This window comes from Acomys russatus, chromosome 19 (genome assembly GCF_903995435.1).
Source record: "Acomys russatus chromosome 19, mAcoRus1.1, whole genome shotgun sequence".
NCBI classification, from domain to species: domain Eukaryota; kingdom Metazoa; phylum Chordata; class Mammalia; order Rodentia; family Muridae; genus Acomys; species Acomys russatus.
This window is the reverse complement of record NC_067155.1, coordinates 52,285,513-52,299,912: the sequence shown is the minus strand read 5'-3', so window position 1 is coordinate 52,299,912 and position 14,400 is coordinate 52,285,513. Positions and strand designations below refer to the sequence as shown.

General features: G+C 58.2%; 1 protein-coding gene across 12 annotated transcripts in view; it reads right to left on the bottom strand.

The window, feature by feature from the left end:
* Window positions 1-128: 128 nt before the first annotated feature.
* Window positions 129-14,400, bottom strand: part of Pitpnm2 (phosphatidylinositol transfer protein membrane associated 2) — a 129,689-nt gene continuing 115,417 nt past the window's right edge. For 4 of the 12 annotated variants that reach the window (XM_051161452.1, XM_051161455.1, XM_051161453.1 and 1 more), the window contains 19 exons: window positions 13,782-13,898; window positions 13,582-13,652; window positions 11,063-11,310; window positions 10,487-10,676; window positions 10,234-10,353; window positions 9,180-9,424; window positions 8,600-8,778; window positions 7,025-7,195; window positions 6,358-6,507; window positions 5,276-5,440; window positions 4,778-4,939; window positions 3,883-4,031; window positions 3,436-3,552; window positions 2,990-3,106; window positions 2,737-2,885; window positions 2,458-2,607; window positions 1,677-1,860; window positions 1,466-1,594; window positions 129-1,377 (listed from right to left, as the gene is read on the bottom strand). In XM_051161452.1, coding sequence (XP_051017409.1) covers window positions 1,054-1,377; window positions 1,466-1,594; window positions 1,677-1,860; window positions 2,458-2,607; window positions 2,737-2,885; window positions 2,990-3,106; window positions 3,436-3,552; window positions 3,883-4,031; window positions 4,778-4,939; window positions 5,276-5,440; window positions 6,358-6,507; window positions 7,025-7,195; window positions 8,600-8,778; window positions 9,180-9,424; window positions 10,234-10,353; window positions 10,487-10,676; window positions 11,063-11,310; window positions 13,582-13,652; window positions 13,782-13,898 — 3,137 coding nt within the window. In that variant the 3' untranslated portion in view covers window positions 129-1,053. Of the gene's footprint in view, window positions 1,378-1,465; window positions 1,595-1,676; window positions 1,861-2,457; window positions 2,608-2,736; window positions 2,886-2,989; window positions 3,107-3,435; window positions 3,553-3,882; window positions 4,032-4,777; window positions 4,940-5,275; window positions 5,441-6,357; window positions 6,508-7,024; window positions 7,196-8,599; window positions 8,779-9,179; window positions 9,425-10,233; window positions 10,354-10,486; window positions 10,677-11,062; window positions 11,311-13,123; window positions 13,293-13,581; window positions 13,653-13,781; window positions 13,899-14,400 lie in introns of those variants that run through there. The other 8 variants (XM_051161457.1, XM_051161459.1, XM_051161458.1 and 5 more) reach the window with 8 other exon arrangements.

Here is a 14,400-nt window from a genome sequence, read left to right as displayed (position 1 = left end):
GTGGGCCAAGTGCAGGGCCCACAGGCCAGACTGAGTGGGACCCTGTCACAGTGTTGGGTGTTCCTAATGTAGCAGGCTGCGCTGACACTGAGTTAAAAGGAAGCAGCCGAAGATTGCCTGTTTAAAAAAAAAAAAAAACCTTATAGAAACCAGATGGAGAAGTAGAAAGGCATAGAAATGCGGTGGGCAGCAGCCATGGCACGGGGCCCCAGCCCGTGGCAGGCGAGTAGTGGAGGTGGAGGCCAGGCTTCTTCAGGCTCCCAGGAGCCAGCGCTGCCCTTTGCTGGCCTCGCGCCTGTGATGTGCTCAAGGCTTGGAGTGACACCAGTCCTGGGACTGCACTGAGCGCTGGGTGGGGCAGGTGGATGGGTGAGCAGCCGTCTGGGACTGCCATTGGGCTGCCGTGGTACTGGCGGGCCAGGCAGGCGGTAGAAACGAAGATATGGCCTTTCCTGCTTGCGCGAAGATTCCCCATACCGGAATATTCTGTGTGGTGACAGACCCTGGATCAGCGGATACTGGGTTTTCATGCATGTCAACATGTCTGGAGCCAGGATATGGTAACAGGTCTCTACTCTCAAAAACCAGTGCAAAACCAGTGAGGTTGGACAGTTGAGAACTGGAGTCAACAAGACGCAGGCTGGACCCCCACTGGAGCTGCTACCAAAAGGGAAAGGGCGCCAGTAGACAGGGAGGTGCCAGGCTGGGCCTAGACCCATGCCCGCCACCAGGAGGCTGAGAGATCAACACAGGGCAAGATGTCCAAGAATGCCTCCCAGGCTGGGCTAAGTGACCCATCCTGGTTCCTCTTCCATCACGGGCTGGACATCCTGCCAGCTTCCGTGACCAGCTGGGCTCCTCAGAGCCTAGGGCCTGAGGCAAGGCTGGGAGGACTGTGTTGACATGGCATGTCTTCCAAGGGGCTCTGGGACAAGCTCTAAGGCCATGTCTGTACTCGTCCCCAGCCATCTATGTGTGCCCAGGCTAGGCCTCCCAGTAGGGCCGGTGCCCTGGCCTAGCACCATGGAGACCACAGCGCCTCCTCACGGTGTCCTACTTGGGTCCTGAGGCTGCCCCTGGTTCAAGCCGGCCTGTCATGGCACGGCCCCAGCAGCTGGCTGCCACGCTCATGCTGCGCTGGCCGCGCTGCTCAGTGTCCATCTGGCTCTGTGTCCGATCGTGCCGATGGCTGGGCCCACTGGGCTGGGCTGAGATGGTGCGGAGCAGGTGGTTCCGGGAGCGCAGGAAGTCACCCTGGCCAGGTAGGCCGAAGCTGCCCTTGCGCAAGGCCATGCGTGTGGCCGTGTTTCGGGCTGGACGCGCCCGATGGTTGTACTTAAGCTGGGCCAGGTGGGCCGCGTAGCCATCCGTGATAAACTGCAGAGGAGCAATAGGGGCGGGTTGTTAGCAGCCTTGGGGTTCCCCACAAGGTGTCCACGTGTGCTCTTCAGTGTGCCCCACTCACCTGGCACTGTTGCTGTAGCTTCTTGGTGGGCCGGCCCACAATGTAGATGTGCATGGGAGAAAGGCTGATGGAGTTATAGACCGCCACATCCTTTGTGGAGCCATAGGCCGCGTGTGCGCGCAGATGCAACTGTGGATGAGACAACCATGGGCACAGCCCGGGCCTTCTTGCCCTCCCCCTTGCTCCCTCCCTCAGCCCTCCCAGGCCTCACCTCAGAGATGAGCAGCTTCAGGAAGTTGGCCTTGTGCCGCAGCGGGTCATGCACCAGGCCGTCACAGAAGGACACTACACCGTGAGGGAAGTTGTGCTGAGCCAGCCATGCCACCACCCGCTGTTTCTGCATGTCGGGCCGGCCAGTCACATAGATGATGAGGTAGCCCAGGTCCTGCCAGTGTCTGCAGAGGCAAGGGGGCAGGCATGGTGTCCCATGGCTGCCCTCCTTCCTCTTGAGCCCCCGTCTCTCCTGCCCGGCTAGAGCTCGCTCGGGATCACTCATCTTCAGCCGAGCCTTGTGGTGCTGAGCTGCTCTGATGGTAATCCCAGACACTCATGGAGCTGAGGCAGGAGGATGGCAAGTTCAAGGCAGCCTGGACAATTTAGTGGACCCTTGTCAAAAAGTGGAGTGTAGCTCATGGAAGAGTGCTTACACCTGCCTTGTGTGAATGAGGCCCTGGGCCCAGTGCTAGCACTACACACAAAGCGCATCTTGGCCAGGGCTTGAAAAGCAGTGATGAGGGTGAACAGCAGTGTCAAGGCCACCCTGGCACTGGGCTTGTGTGTTGGGAGTATCCTAGGTACCCTCAAAGGAGGCATCCTTGCAACTAGATTGATGTCAGGCATGCCAACAGCTTGCTCAAGGGCATACCAGTCAGTAGTGGCACTGGGCTCCAGACTCGGGTCCTCAAGGCTGCGCTGTGTGCAGTTTCCTCCTTCACTTATCCTGTAGCCCACCCACCTTAGATAGTTGCACCAGGCCCCTTAGGGCCACTCACCGCACCACGTCCACAGCCCCGGCGCGCACCTTGGGGTCGCTGCCCATGATGGACACACTGGCGGCAAAGGAGCCATCGATACTGAAGACCACAAATTCTGTGCCCTTGGGGAGCACAGTGACGTAGCTGTCGGCAAATGTGTGGTCTCCCCTGGTTGTCAGGGATAGCTCGTCAGAACCAGCCAGAGGGCCCACCCGCTCCCTCCCTCCCACCCTCACCTCACCCCATCCTATACCCGGGAGGCTGGCCTTGCTCTGCCTGCCCCCCAGAGGCACATACCTGACCACCATCTTGATGGGGTAGACGCCCACCCCCAGGCGGTGTGTCTCTGGAATGGTGTAGGAGACACGCCCACTGCTGTTGGTCACCAGAGTGTCTAGGTACAGCCACTCACCTGAGGGCGGCTGCATCATGATGTGCACATCCACCTGAAACCCCGGTAAGATGGTTACAAACTGCCCACAGCCTGGCCTCAGTCCCTGCTCCCTGGCCAGGGGCATGGAAGTGCTCCCTCAGATACCCATGTCCTCACCTTCTCCCCAGTCAGGGTGACCATGTCCAGGGGCCCGTACATGAACCGGCCCGTCACAACCTGTGGGCCGTCCTCATTGGCAACTGCATCATTGATCCGGTGGTTGGCTGTCACGTTCTGAGGGAGGGGAGGGCAAGGTGAGATGAGGAGGGGCATGGTGAGTGCTAGGGTCTTCTGGGCTCAGCTAATTCCTCTGTGAGTAGGTCTGAGGGCTGGGCCTGGGCCTGGGTTCCGAGCCAGGCAGCCCATGTTGTGGTCCAGTTGACAGCCTAGCCAGGCCAGGTGGAGAGGGAGCCAGCCTTGCTGTCCTTTCTTCCCTCCTAGCTCCTACCTCACTCCTCCTCATTGATCAGATGAGGCAGTTCACAGTAACGTGTCGTGGCTTCTGACTGCATGGGACTAAACAGGATGATGACTGTGGGCCTGGGTACCCGGAGGACACTCACCCGCAGCTTCACGTGGGTCCTCTTGCGCTGCCACTTCTCCCTGGGCTGTGAAGGCGTGAACACTGACACCTCTTTGCCGTCCAGCTCCAGGATACTCGAGCTGTCGTGCCGCATGACCTGGGGGACAGAGGTAGGCCATGAGGCAGGCTCAAGCCTGGGTGGCTGCTGTGGAAAAGGCCCAACCATCCCAGGAGCAGGCAATGGGCCTCTGGCAGGGTCTGAGGTACTATCAACCCCTCTAATCTTGCCTGAACCCCCTAACCCCGGCATGTTCCCATCTTTGTTGAGAGTATACACTTTGTCCCACACTAACACTCCCTAGGCACAAGGCACACCAGCATAATGTTTCCTGTCCCCCGCCTGCTCCTGGCTTGATGGGGCACAGAGACTCCCTTACACTCTCCCAGGGCCTCCTGTAAGGCCCGGTGATGTCTGGGCAGTGGGTACCTGTCTCAGCAGGAAGGACACCACATCGGTTGACTCCCAGTAGCTGGCGTGGAAGAGGTGGGGCAGAGCCACTGTGGGGAAGGCCGTGAGTGCGTCGGGGCAGTACAGGGCGTAGTCAATCCGCTTCTGGCCCCACCACTTGGCGGCGACTGCTGGGAGGAAGGGTTGTGATGGCGCTGCTGGGCTCCCACACAGAGACCCTAGTGGGCCACCTGGTACTTGGACCCATTCACCTCTGACTAGCCCTCCCTCCAGGTGCATCAAAGCAGGCTTTCTCCCAGGCTAGTGACAGGCAAGCAGTTAAGTGCAGAAAGTGCAAAGCCCCATGGCAGTGCTGAGGGGCACAGAGATTTCTGGATCAGCATGAGCTGTCCCAATGCTGAAGTGAGCGAGAAGAGCCCTGCCCTAGGCCTTGCCCAGGCCTCTCTCTCCGTGTTCTTCCTACTCCCAATGCAGGGCACAGAGAGAGAGAGAGAGACCTTGGTTTGACAATCCTGGAACCTCCAGGTAAGGCCCGCTGCCCTTTACCAGTGCCTTGCCTGCTGCAGAGGTGGAAGGGTGAGCCTTGAGGCCTAGGGACTTGAGTGTCCCGCCTCAAGGAGCATAGCATGGGACATGGCACGCCTGGTGACTGCACATAGGTGCCTATCTGATGGTGCCTGCTTCATGGGGCCTAACTCTCACGAGTTCTGCCCATGGCCTGTGAGGCAGGACCCCCAGGTAGCTCTAGCCCTGCCCTCGCCTCCCTAGAGATCTGCATCCTTCCCACCCAAGGCTGGTTCCCTATTAGCCTCAGCAGGAGCTGGCAGGCAGGGCCTAGCAGTGAGCTGGTGAGGCATGCTTGGCAACAGTGAGTGATCTTGAGTTAGAGGGGAGAGTGCTGTGAATGGGGTACCTTCTCCGATGTCCAAGTCAGGGAGACAGGGGGCCCACTCCAGGTTGGGGCTCACCTGCCTTGCCCTTGTACGGGGACCCTGGGTGGTAGGGGATGGGGGGGGCAGGGCGAGCAAGGATAGGCGCCTGATGCTGGGGGTGTGGCTGAGCGACGAGGGACCCTCTGAGAAGTAAGAACAGGGGGAACGGTTCAGCCACACACACAAGCCAGGAGCCCCTACATTGGTAGCAGACCAGAGAGGAAATGAGACTAGGGCCAGGACGCTCCGGGGGAAGACCCCTGAGAAAGCCAAAGTCTCAGAAGTCCCAGCCTTGCCCAGCTGCTTACCTCAGCCTCTTCTCTACCCTCCCTGGCTGGCACTACTGAGCAGCCACTGTGGTGGAAGTACCCTGGCCCTGCAGGAGCTCAGCCCCCACTTCCTGCTAGCCAGACACCACCATCACATCCTGCCCAGGGTCCCCAGATCTTTGTGGCAGGAGCACAAGGGACGGCACTCACTCTGGGCAATGCTGGATGCTGTGTAGCTCTCGGCCATGCCTGACACCTGACTGGCAATGCTGACCTCACTGGCCCTGCGGAAGCCACGGCTGGTAGGGGCTGTGCCAGGCGACGAGGGGGCCACATGCTCTTGGAAGACTGTGTTGTGGGTCTGAAGCACATCCGCTGTGTGGGGTAGAGAGGTCCAAGTAAGAGAAGGCCTGACCCTAGGTCTCCCAGCAATGGGAGAGGCCAGCTTGCCAGGTCCAGCATACACTAGGGTGCAGCTGGTTGAGGGCCTTGGGAGCTAAGGGCCTGAGCTGAGGCAGGGAGGGGCAGGGCTGGGCAGAGAAGGGCGGACAGATAGACATAGACAGACATGGGGTAGGGAGGCAAGGCATGGGGTCCTGCCCTCCTTGGCCACTTTATCCCTGCGTCTGACTCCACAGCTGCTCTCTTGGACCAGCCCCCAGAGCAGCAGCAGGACCTTGGGCGGCTTCCCGGGGATGCGGAGCACAGGCTGAGGACAGAGAAGATGGCAGACCCCAGAGTGGCCCTCACACATAGGCTACAGCCAGCCAGCCAGCCAGCCCCTGATGGGGTCTGAACAGAGGCAGGCACTGAGGGGCCAGGTTGCAGGCAAGGCAGGCAGAACAGGGCTCAGCTGGAGGAACCAGTCTGGATGCCCTATCAGAAGGTCTGCATATTCTCAGGGAGGGAAGGCGCGAGACCCAGAGGCCCCAACTCCTTGCTAGCTCACAGCCTCCTACTTGAGGCGTGAGGGGTGCTTGCTTGAGTCCTCACCCTATGTTGTTCCCTACAGCCTTAGGAAGGTAAAATATCACCCATGGAAAGTCACATGTTGTCTGACGCTGGGACAGCGTCTGTCCATCTCCGGGAAGCTGTGACCACTTTGTGTTAGGGTCACCTCAGCTTCTGGATCATCATACACTGAAAGGAGGTACCAGGGCTAACTTCCCGTGGCCATGTCCTCACTACCAAAATCCCACAGACTCTGAGTGGCCAGAGAGGGCATGAGGCAGGTAGAGGACCAAGGGGCAGCAGCCAAGCAGACATCAGTCACCAGGAGTGGGGGTACACACACTCAGCACAGCCCGGGCTCTGGCGGGGCCCATCCTGCCAGGTGAGCGCGGGAACAGGGATACTGGTCTCCAGGAAGCTGTCCCCGTGTGGGAGAGGGGCCAGGGGGCCGCCCTCCAGGACCAGCTCTGGGTTTCTCTGCACGGTCTCGACTGGAGGCAGACGGGAAGAGAGCAGAGAGGACAAGAACAGACACTCAAGTAGGCCATCTGCACATGTGCTGACACAAACAAGGCTCCTCGAGGACCAGGACAGGACAACAAGATGCCAGGATACACGTTGGAGCAAGGGGATGGGCCATTCTGAGGGCAGTCCCTCCCATACTCCCAGCCATCTCTGAGGTAGCTGCCTACCACAATGGGCCCAGTCTACAATGCCCCCAACTAGCTGGGTTGGAGGCCCTAGGCAGTAGGAAAGGGAGTATGACCCTAGCTGTTGCTGGGACCCCTCAGGGGGCTCTGATAAGCAGAAGTCACTCTTGCCCCACAGGGATCTGGGACCATGACCACATCTTCACCTCAATGTTTACGTGGAACAGATGTTCACTGGGGACAGGTGTCTGCCTCTCCTTCCCTTTGAGAAGACCCACGGTGTGTTGGGGGCTATACCACAGCAGTTATCCCCAACTTTGAAGAATCAGCAACCCCCCCACTTCCTGGGGAGCCTCACCCAGCAGTGTGGAGCAGCCATCCCCCAGCGGGTAGCGCTGGTATCGGGGGATGTTGAAGGGTGGCAGGGTGTGGAAGCGCCGCTCCAGCAGCGGTTCTAGGCGGGAGGCTGAAGGGTCCGCAGGGTGGAAGAGGTTGTACACTTGCTGACACGCTGGCCGCAGCTGGAAAACTGGGAGTGGAGGGGCGCAGAGAAAGGAGACTTTGGATAGTAGGTGGGGACCTGGGGCCCAGGCTGCCTTTGCCGTGTGTTTTTATCAACTTGGGATCTGTGTGGGCCGCTGTCCTTTTATTAATACAGAGGTCTATTTTCTTGCGGCAGGGTCTCACTGTGTAACCCTTGGCCATACTGAACTTGAACTCACTGAGCCTGTCGCAGTGGGCTGGGATGGCAAATACGTGCATCATGCCCTGCTACAGGTTTTCTTTTCTTTTCTTTCTTTAGTTGGAAGGACAGTGATACTGGTATGAACCAGTTTGGCAGTGAGGGAATGTGTTGAGGAGGGGGGGGCGCAGGGGAGGGCTCCTTCTGCCCAGGGTCCCCTATGGGGCTCCATGTGCATCTTCATCTGGGCCTCACAGGCACACACAGTCACCCCAGCAGTGCCAGCCCCTTCCTAGGCTGCTGTCTGACCCTGAAAGGATCAAGCAGGTGGCTTCCTTGGGGAGTGGGCACCTCCCTTCTAACCATACCCATATGAGTGCACATGAAGCTTTCTGAACTTGGCCTTTTCACCCAGGCATGCATAATTCTGCCTTCTTCCTAGGGTGTCAGGGGGTCCCACAGAATGTTCTCAGCATGTGTATGAGAATCTGTGAGACTTTTTTGAGCAAGGCCTATCTGCAGGGGAACGGTTGCCCGCTGGGGTAGGCTCAGTTGTGGGGTCCCACTCACCAAGAGAGCTGCTCTTGCCACCTTGTTCCCTTGTAGACAGGGGTATTTGGTGGGCACTGAGTCCGGGGCCTTCATTTATTTTCCAAGACAGGGTTTCTCTGTATAGCCTTGGCTGTCCTAGACTCACTTTGTAGACCAGGCTGGCCTCGAACTCACAGCCTGCTTCTGCCTCCCGAGTGCTGGGGCCTTCATTTTAGTCTAGCCCCACAGTTCACCCACTCTTGGCTTGCCTGAGCCCCCCCTGAGCTTGTTTCTCCTCTGCCACTGGGGATATAACAGCTACTGTGGGGATCACGTATACCTCTGGGGCTGTGCTGGTCAGTGTTGGCACATATCAGGGATTTCTGGGCTGCTAGGATGCCACTCCATCTCCTATCTCCAGGAACCATGAGGCACTATGGCCACATTTGTCCCTATGGGTGGACCCTACACCAGATACTGTGTCTGTTTTATCTGACCTCCCTGACCCTGCTGTGTATCCCCACTGCTTCAGGGGACCTAATAAAGCAGTAGGTTTCAGGGGATGGGAAGTGGCCGAGCTGCTGGAGAGGCAGGGAAGGACAGCGGCTTTTGGTGGGTAGAGATATTGAAAGGGCTGGGATGTGGCCACAGGCTTGTGAATGATCTCTGGAGGGCCCTGTGCAGTTTATGTAGCCCGTCCTACGTCTGCAGGGCTCTCACCGTCCAGGGAGGGGATGACCGTTTTCCTCAAGGCTAGGACCAGCCCCAGCGGGCACCCGAAGAGGAAGAGGTCGGCAATCTCGAAGTCAAACTTGCCTAGGGCCCCGGCACCGTCCAGCATCGTGGAGCTGCTTGAGCGGCGGGAGCTAGGCTCGTTCCTCAGTACGCTGGCATGGAGGCTGCAGTGGGGGACGTGCAGGTCACCCAGGGTCAGCTTCCCAGGGGTCAGGCTGGCTCTCACGGTCCCTTAGGGACTAAGCCCTGTACTGTCCTGAGTCCTAGCACCAGGTAGGACACTGCTAGTGACAGCGGGTCACAACCTCTCCAGGGCAGCCTGCTACCTTTGAAGCAGCCCTGATGGGGTCATGCTGCCCGTCTCCACCTCACTCCCACTCTCAGGACGACGTGTGTGTTTCCAGCGGCCGAGGGTGGCCCTCGTATACAGGACCACAGCACCCAGTAAGCAGGAAGTCCTTCAGGCAGGAATTCCCAGAACCCCACACGTGCACTTGGCATGTGGATTTTGCTTAAGGAGCAGCCTGGTTCCTTCGTGCTGGGGCCCTTCTCCTCCAAGGCCTACCTGGACAGGAAGGCCTGGTGTTGCTGGATGGTGTCCAGCTCATAGGTGGATGAATCGCTCCTTTTGCGGGGCAGCTGCCTTCTGGAGTCCTCAGTGCCGTTGCTCCGGGGGATGTCAATGTTGCTGCGGCTCAGGTGCCGACTGCTCTCCAGGTTGGAGCCTCCGCCACTGCCACCGCCACCGCCACCACCACTGGAGCAGTGTGCTGCATTCACCAGGATGCCCGGGGACAGCAGGTCAGCGTCCTGGAATGGCCATGGAGGCTCACCGCCAGGTGGTGCCTGGCCTAGGCCCCTCTTTAATGTTCTGTGAGCCCCTCCCTCCTGACTCCAGGCCCTGCTGCCCACTGCCTAGCTGCAGGCTTCTCATCCAACCAGAGGGGAAAGTCTTGTCTCCCACTGCCCCTCAGACTACTGGCTAAGTCCTAGCAGCCTTCGTTCCAGGACTGGGTTGGCACACAGTGATCTCTCCCAGGTGATGGCCACTCTATAGCAGGAAGACATCAGGGTTAGACAAAGAGGGGAACTGGGTGCGCCCATCTCACCTCCTAGGACCGGAGCCGGGCCATGCAATGCAAGCCCTGGTGAGTGAAGCCTCATGCTCTCCTGGACTCTAACATATTGCAATGGATCTCCAGACCCCAAGTGCCAGTCTGTCGCCTGTGGTCACCCACAGCAGCAACCTGTGTCCTTCCCATTTGTTTCCTGGGGGATACTGAGGTACACTTTCAGCTCTTTCAGGCTGCTGTTGCCCTGCTTTTGGTACTTCTTTGGCTGAGCCTGACACCCAGTGCGTATGCTCACGCTCGCCATGTCTCTCCTAGCCCTCTCATCTCTCGCTCCAAACAAACAGAATAGATAGAGCAAGGATTGTGGTGTCCCAGCCAGCTTCTTGGGGTTTGGGCTGGACACACTGCTTGTGGGACACAGCACAGGCCAGGTGATGGCTTGGTGGCCTACAGGAGGAAAGGCAGCCAGATTCCGTGGTATATGAGAAACAGCATAGTGGAGGTTTGAGACCAAGGATGCCCCACCCTCTGCCCCTGCTCAGGTACCTGCATGCTGACCACGCTGCCCCGGCGGCTGCTGCTTTGACTCTCAGACACTGGCTGGCCACTGTAGCATAAGGCATCAAATGCCAGGATGCCCCCAACACAGTCTCCAATCAGGCAGACCTGGAGGCAAGAGAGCAGAGGCCTGAGTCTTCACCCTGCTGTGGAGAAGACACCCCTCCCCTTGCTGCCCACAACCTGGTCCTTTGGCCAGCCCACCCTGAAAGGTCTTTCCCTACCTGTTGCCGCCACTCACCTGTCCGTTGAAGGTCACACCTTCCTGGGACTTGATAAAATCTCCATAGGCCAGGTTGGCCCGCTGGATCACTGTAGCAACTGCCTCCTGATATTGGGGTGAGGAAGTGGCCAGCAGGGGCAGGGCAGCCAGGGGGATGTGGTCCTGGCTGCTGGACAGACAGCCCTCATCATGGCCGTAAGGACTGAGGCTGGGGGGAAGGGGCTGGGTCAGCAGAGGGCAGGTAAACTTAGCTTGACCCAAAGGCTCTCCCCTGATCTGAAAAGCAGGCAAACCAACACAGAGCTACTGCCTGCCCCAAAGTGCTCACGGAGCCAGGGCCACTGAGTGGACTCCTATCCCAGGGCAGGCCAGCAACAGAATTGAACCGTGGACTCAGCCTGGAGACTGTCCTCCTGGAATCTGAACCTATCTTGTCTGCACGGGCTCCGCTGCCTCCAGGCGGATGGACGGCAGGAAAAGACAATCTGCAGAGGACCTAACACTGGGGAGCTATGCAATGCTCTGGGTGGGGTCGGCATGCTTCCACATCTCCCTGTGGAGCACGATAGGTGTTGGCAAGCACATGCCACTCACTTGGAGACCAGGGCGAAGGCGTCAGCACAGATGGGCGGGCAGGGCACCAGGCGGATGGCTAGGTGGCCCAGGGCACTGGGGTAGTGCACACGCATGACGGTGTCGAACACGTTGGTGATAGTATTGGTGTCACCCTGCTTGGAGCTGGGGTCCCCGGCTCCCGTGTCCAGGATGGTGCCTCCATGCAGCACCAGCAGCAGCACATGAATCTTGGAGGGCGGTGCAGCTAGTGGCTGGCTCACCTCATCCTGCATGAGCAGTGGCGGGCATGAATTTCTTGCCAGGCCCCAGGTGCCCTAGTTTTTTTTTTCCTTTGTTTTTTTATAATGCTGGGAATTGGACTTAGGACCTCATACATGTGGCAGGCAAATGTTCTACCCCTGAGCTCTATTTCCTGCCTCAGAGACATAGTTTGTGTTATCTGGTTATGGGGTTATGGGGTCTGGGGTTCACTGCCCTTCCCTTGGGCTCCGACAAGGATCAGAGACTGGAGGAGCAGTATAGCCTGATGAGGGTCACTGCAGGTCCAAGGAAGGGTATCCTCTGGAGAAACTGCCAGCTCAACCTTCTTCAGGGTCTCAGGCCTGAGCTACCAGGCCTCTGCATGCCTGCTGTACAGACAGTCAGGTGCAGAGTCATAGGGGTCTTTAGGGGTGGTCAGGGTAGGGGAAGTAGTCTCGCTCTCGGGCCCTCCGCTCGTCACTCAGTGCAAAGCCCTGTTACTTCTAGAATCTCCTCAAGAGCAGAAGCACCCTGGCAGAGGCAGGATCCTAGCACACTGCAGCAGGAACAGAAGATCAGGTCATGAGCCAACCTTCCTTCTGGCCTGCTTTACTGCTAAGAAGCCAAAGTGAGACCCTAGAAGGTACGCTGTGCACAGACTAGCTACAGGGCTATTCCTCTCTTAGACAAGGCAGAGGGTGGAGAGGCCCAGACACTGGTCACATGGCTCATCAGCACCAACAGCACCCAAAGCCCTGGCTAGTTCTCCTGGAAGGCCAGGCTGTGGCCCCTGTGCCCAGAGGCCTCTCCTGAATGCCCAGTGAGTCCCTGGTACGTGTGTGAGAATGACCACTGGTCTGTATCTGTTGAAGCATGATATGTCCAGTGCTGTGGGACTGGGTGGGGAAGAGAGTAAGTGAGATGCAGGGACAGCTGTACATACAGGGACTGCCCACCACAGGCTGGCCTGGGCAGCGGGAATGGTTGCCACTCCCCACCATGATCAAGTACAGGGGCTTCTTCAATACAGTGAGCACAAAGTTAAGGGAGAAATGTCCTAGGGCAGCCTCCCAGCTCCTGGACAGGGAGGTGCTGTCCAGCTGTGCCTTGTCACCTGGGACTAGGTGGGATTGGGCCAGTGATCTTAAGCCTTTGTGCACTTATCTGGCTAGACCCTGCACACTGGTTAACCCTTCAGGGATGCCCACAGGCCCAGACACAGCTTTCCTCACACTCAGCCTAAGACGGGGACTCCCCCTGCTCTGGACTCTAGGGGGAGCAGAGCCTCCCCAAGTCTGGGTTCCTATCAAGCCACCCTTTCATGAAGGGTGGTTCCGGTTTGGGGGCTAGTATAAGCAGAAGGGCCTGCCTTTGGATGGTAGTGCCCCAGAATCAGTGCTGGGCTCCTTGAAATGGACACCCCAAGGCAGGTCCTGAGCCTCAGGCTCTACCCCTCTCCTGGGAGACAGTCAGAGCTGTGTGCGCTGAGCTGGCTGGGCCTCTGCTTGCTTTGTTTGACATTTAGCAGCGACTGACAATGGTTCCTCTCACCTACTCCTTCTAGAAAAGTGCACCTTCACCTCAGACCACAAAGCAGAAGACCCCAGGAGGGGAAGAGGTGTCCCCCGCCTCTCCCAGGCCCTCCAGGGGCACCAGGGTTGCCGTGGAGGTGCTATTGTCACCTTGGGCAGCCTGGAGAATGAACCGGGCAGTAATCATAGCCATAGCATGGGACAGCCCTGGCCCAGCCTGGCTCCTGGCCCAGTGCAAACAGCTCTGACGGCCTGCAGGTGGAAGGGGCACGAGCTCCAGCAAAGAACCCCCAAAGCGGACACAGGCTCTATAAAGACAGCTTTATTGGACACACTGGGTTCTGCCTGGCCCAAAGGGCCTCTGGGCCTCAGCCACATCACTTCTGCCTAGGCGGCTCTGGCTTCTTTCCCTTCTTTTCTTTTTTCTTCTGGTGCCACGTAAAGAATGGGAACTTGATGGAGTTCCTCTTTTTTTTCTGGAATTTATAAGATTCTCATTTTATTTTCCCAAAGGAGGAGCGTGGTCGAGCTTTTCCCTGGGGGCTGTCTGCTGTCCCTGGTTCTTAGGGACACCAACAGAGATGGAGCTGGCTGGTGTCTCCATAGTAAAGTGGTAAGGAAAGGGACCCCAGGCCTCTCTGGTGAATGTCTGGCCAAATGCGGATGTCAGGCTCTGGGCTCTGGAGAGCTCTGCCTCTGCACCCTGCACCCAGCCCCCCCATTGCCCCACAAGCCTGGTCTCTCAGTGTCCCCACTGGCACCCACCTCGATGATGTTCAGCTGCTCCACGCTGGAGGCCACCCTGAACTCAGAGCCACTCTGGTGATAGAGACCGTCTGTAACAGAAGCCACATTGTAGCTGCTGGTGCAGGAAAAAAGGGAACTCTGGCCCGAGAGTCCCACAAGCCCCGGGGTCCCACCGTTGTGTGGGTCGCACCCTCACCCCCCCCCCCAAGGCTCATTACCTTGTGTGTCCTCAGGCTCCGGGTTCTCCATTCTGTCCATGAGGTCATTGGAGTTCCACTTAGTGATGTCCTTGGGGTACATTTCCTCCTTGTGAATGTTCTCTGGGGGTAAAGGGACTTCAGTGGAGAATGGGGACACACTGAGCCTCCTGTGTTTTGGAGCCACGTGCCCAGTGTACCCAGCTCTGTCTTATCCTTCCCCATCTTAATAGGACAGCCAGGCAGCTGCAGAGCCTCTGGCCTTCTTTCCCCATTCACACCATCTTAAAGTGGTATTTAGCATATTCACAAGGCGGCGCCTGCATTACCGTTATCCAATGCCAGAACACTCCCATCACCTTGAGTGGAAAACCTGTGCTCAGTCCCAAGCGGGTCAGGCCTCGTGGCATAACGCGCTCCCCTCCAGGCCTTTGCCTGTCCTGGACATTTTCAGTGACAACACAGTCACACATTATGTGGTCTTCCATGCCTGGCTCTGTCCTCAGAGCTCTGTGCTTGGTGGTTGTCTGCTCTGCAGGGTATGGGGACGCTTCCTTCCGTTTTAACGGAACTATACCAATGCCTTTGTTTATCTGTCTGCGGCTGATGGTTAAAGTCCAGAAAGCACAGCTCGGTGAGG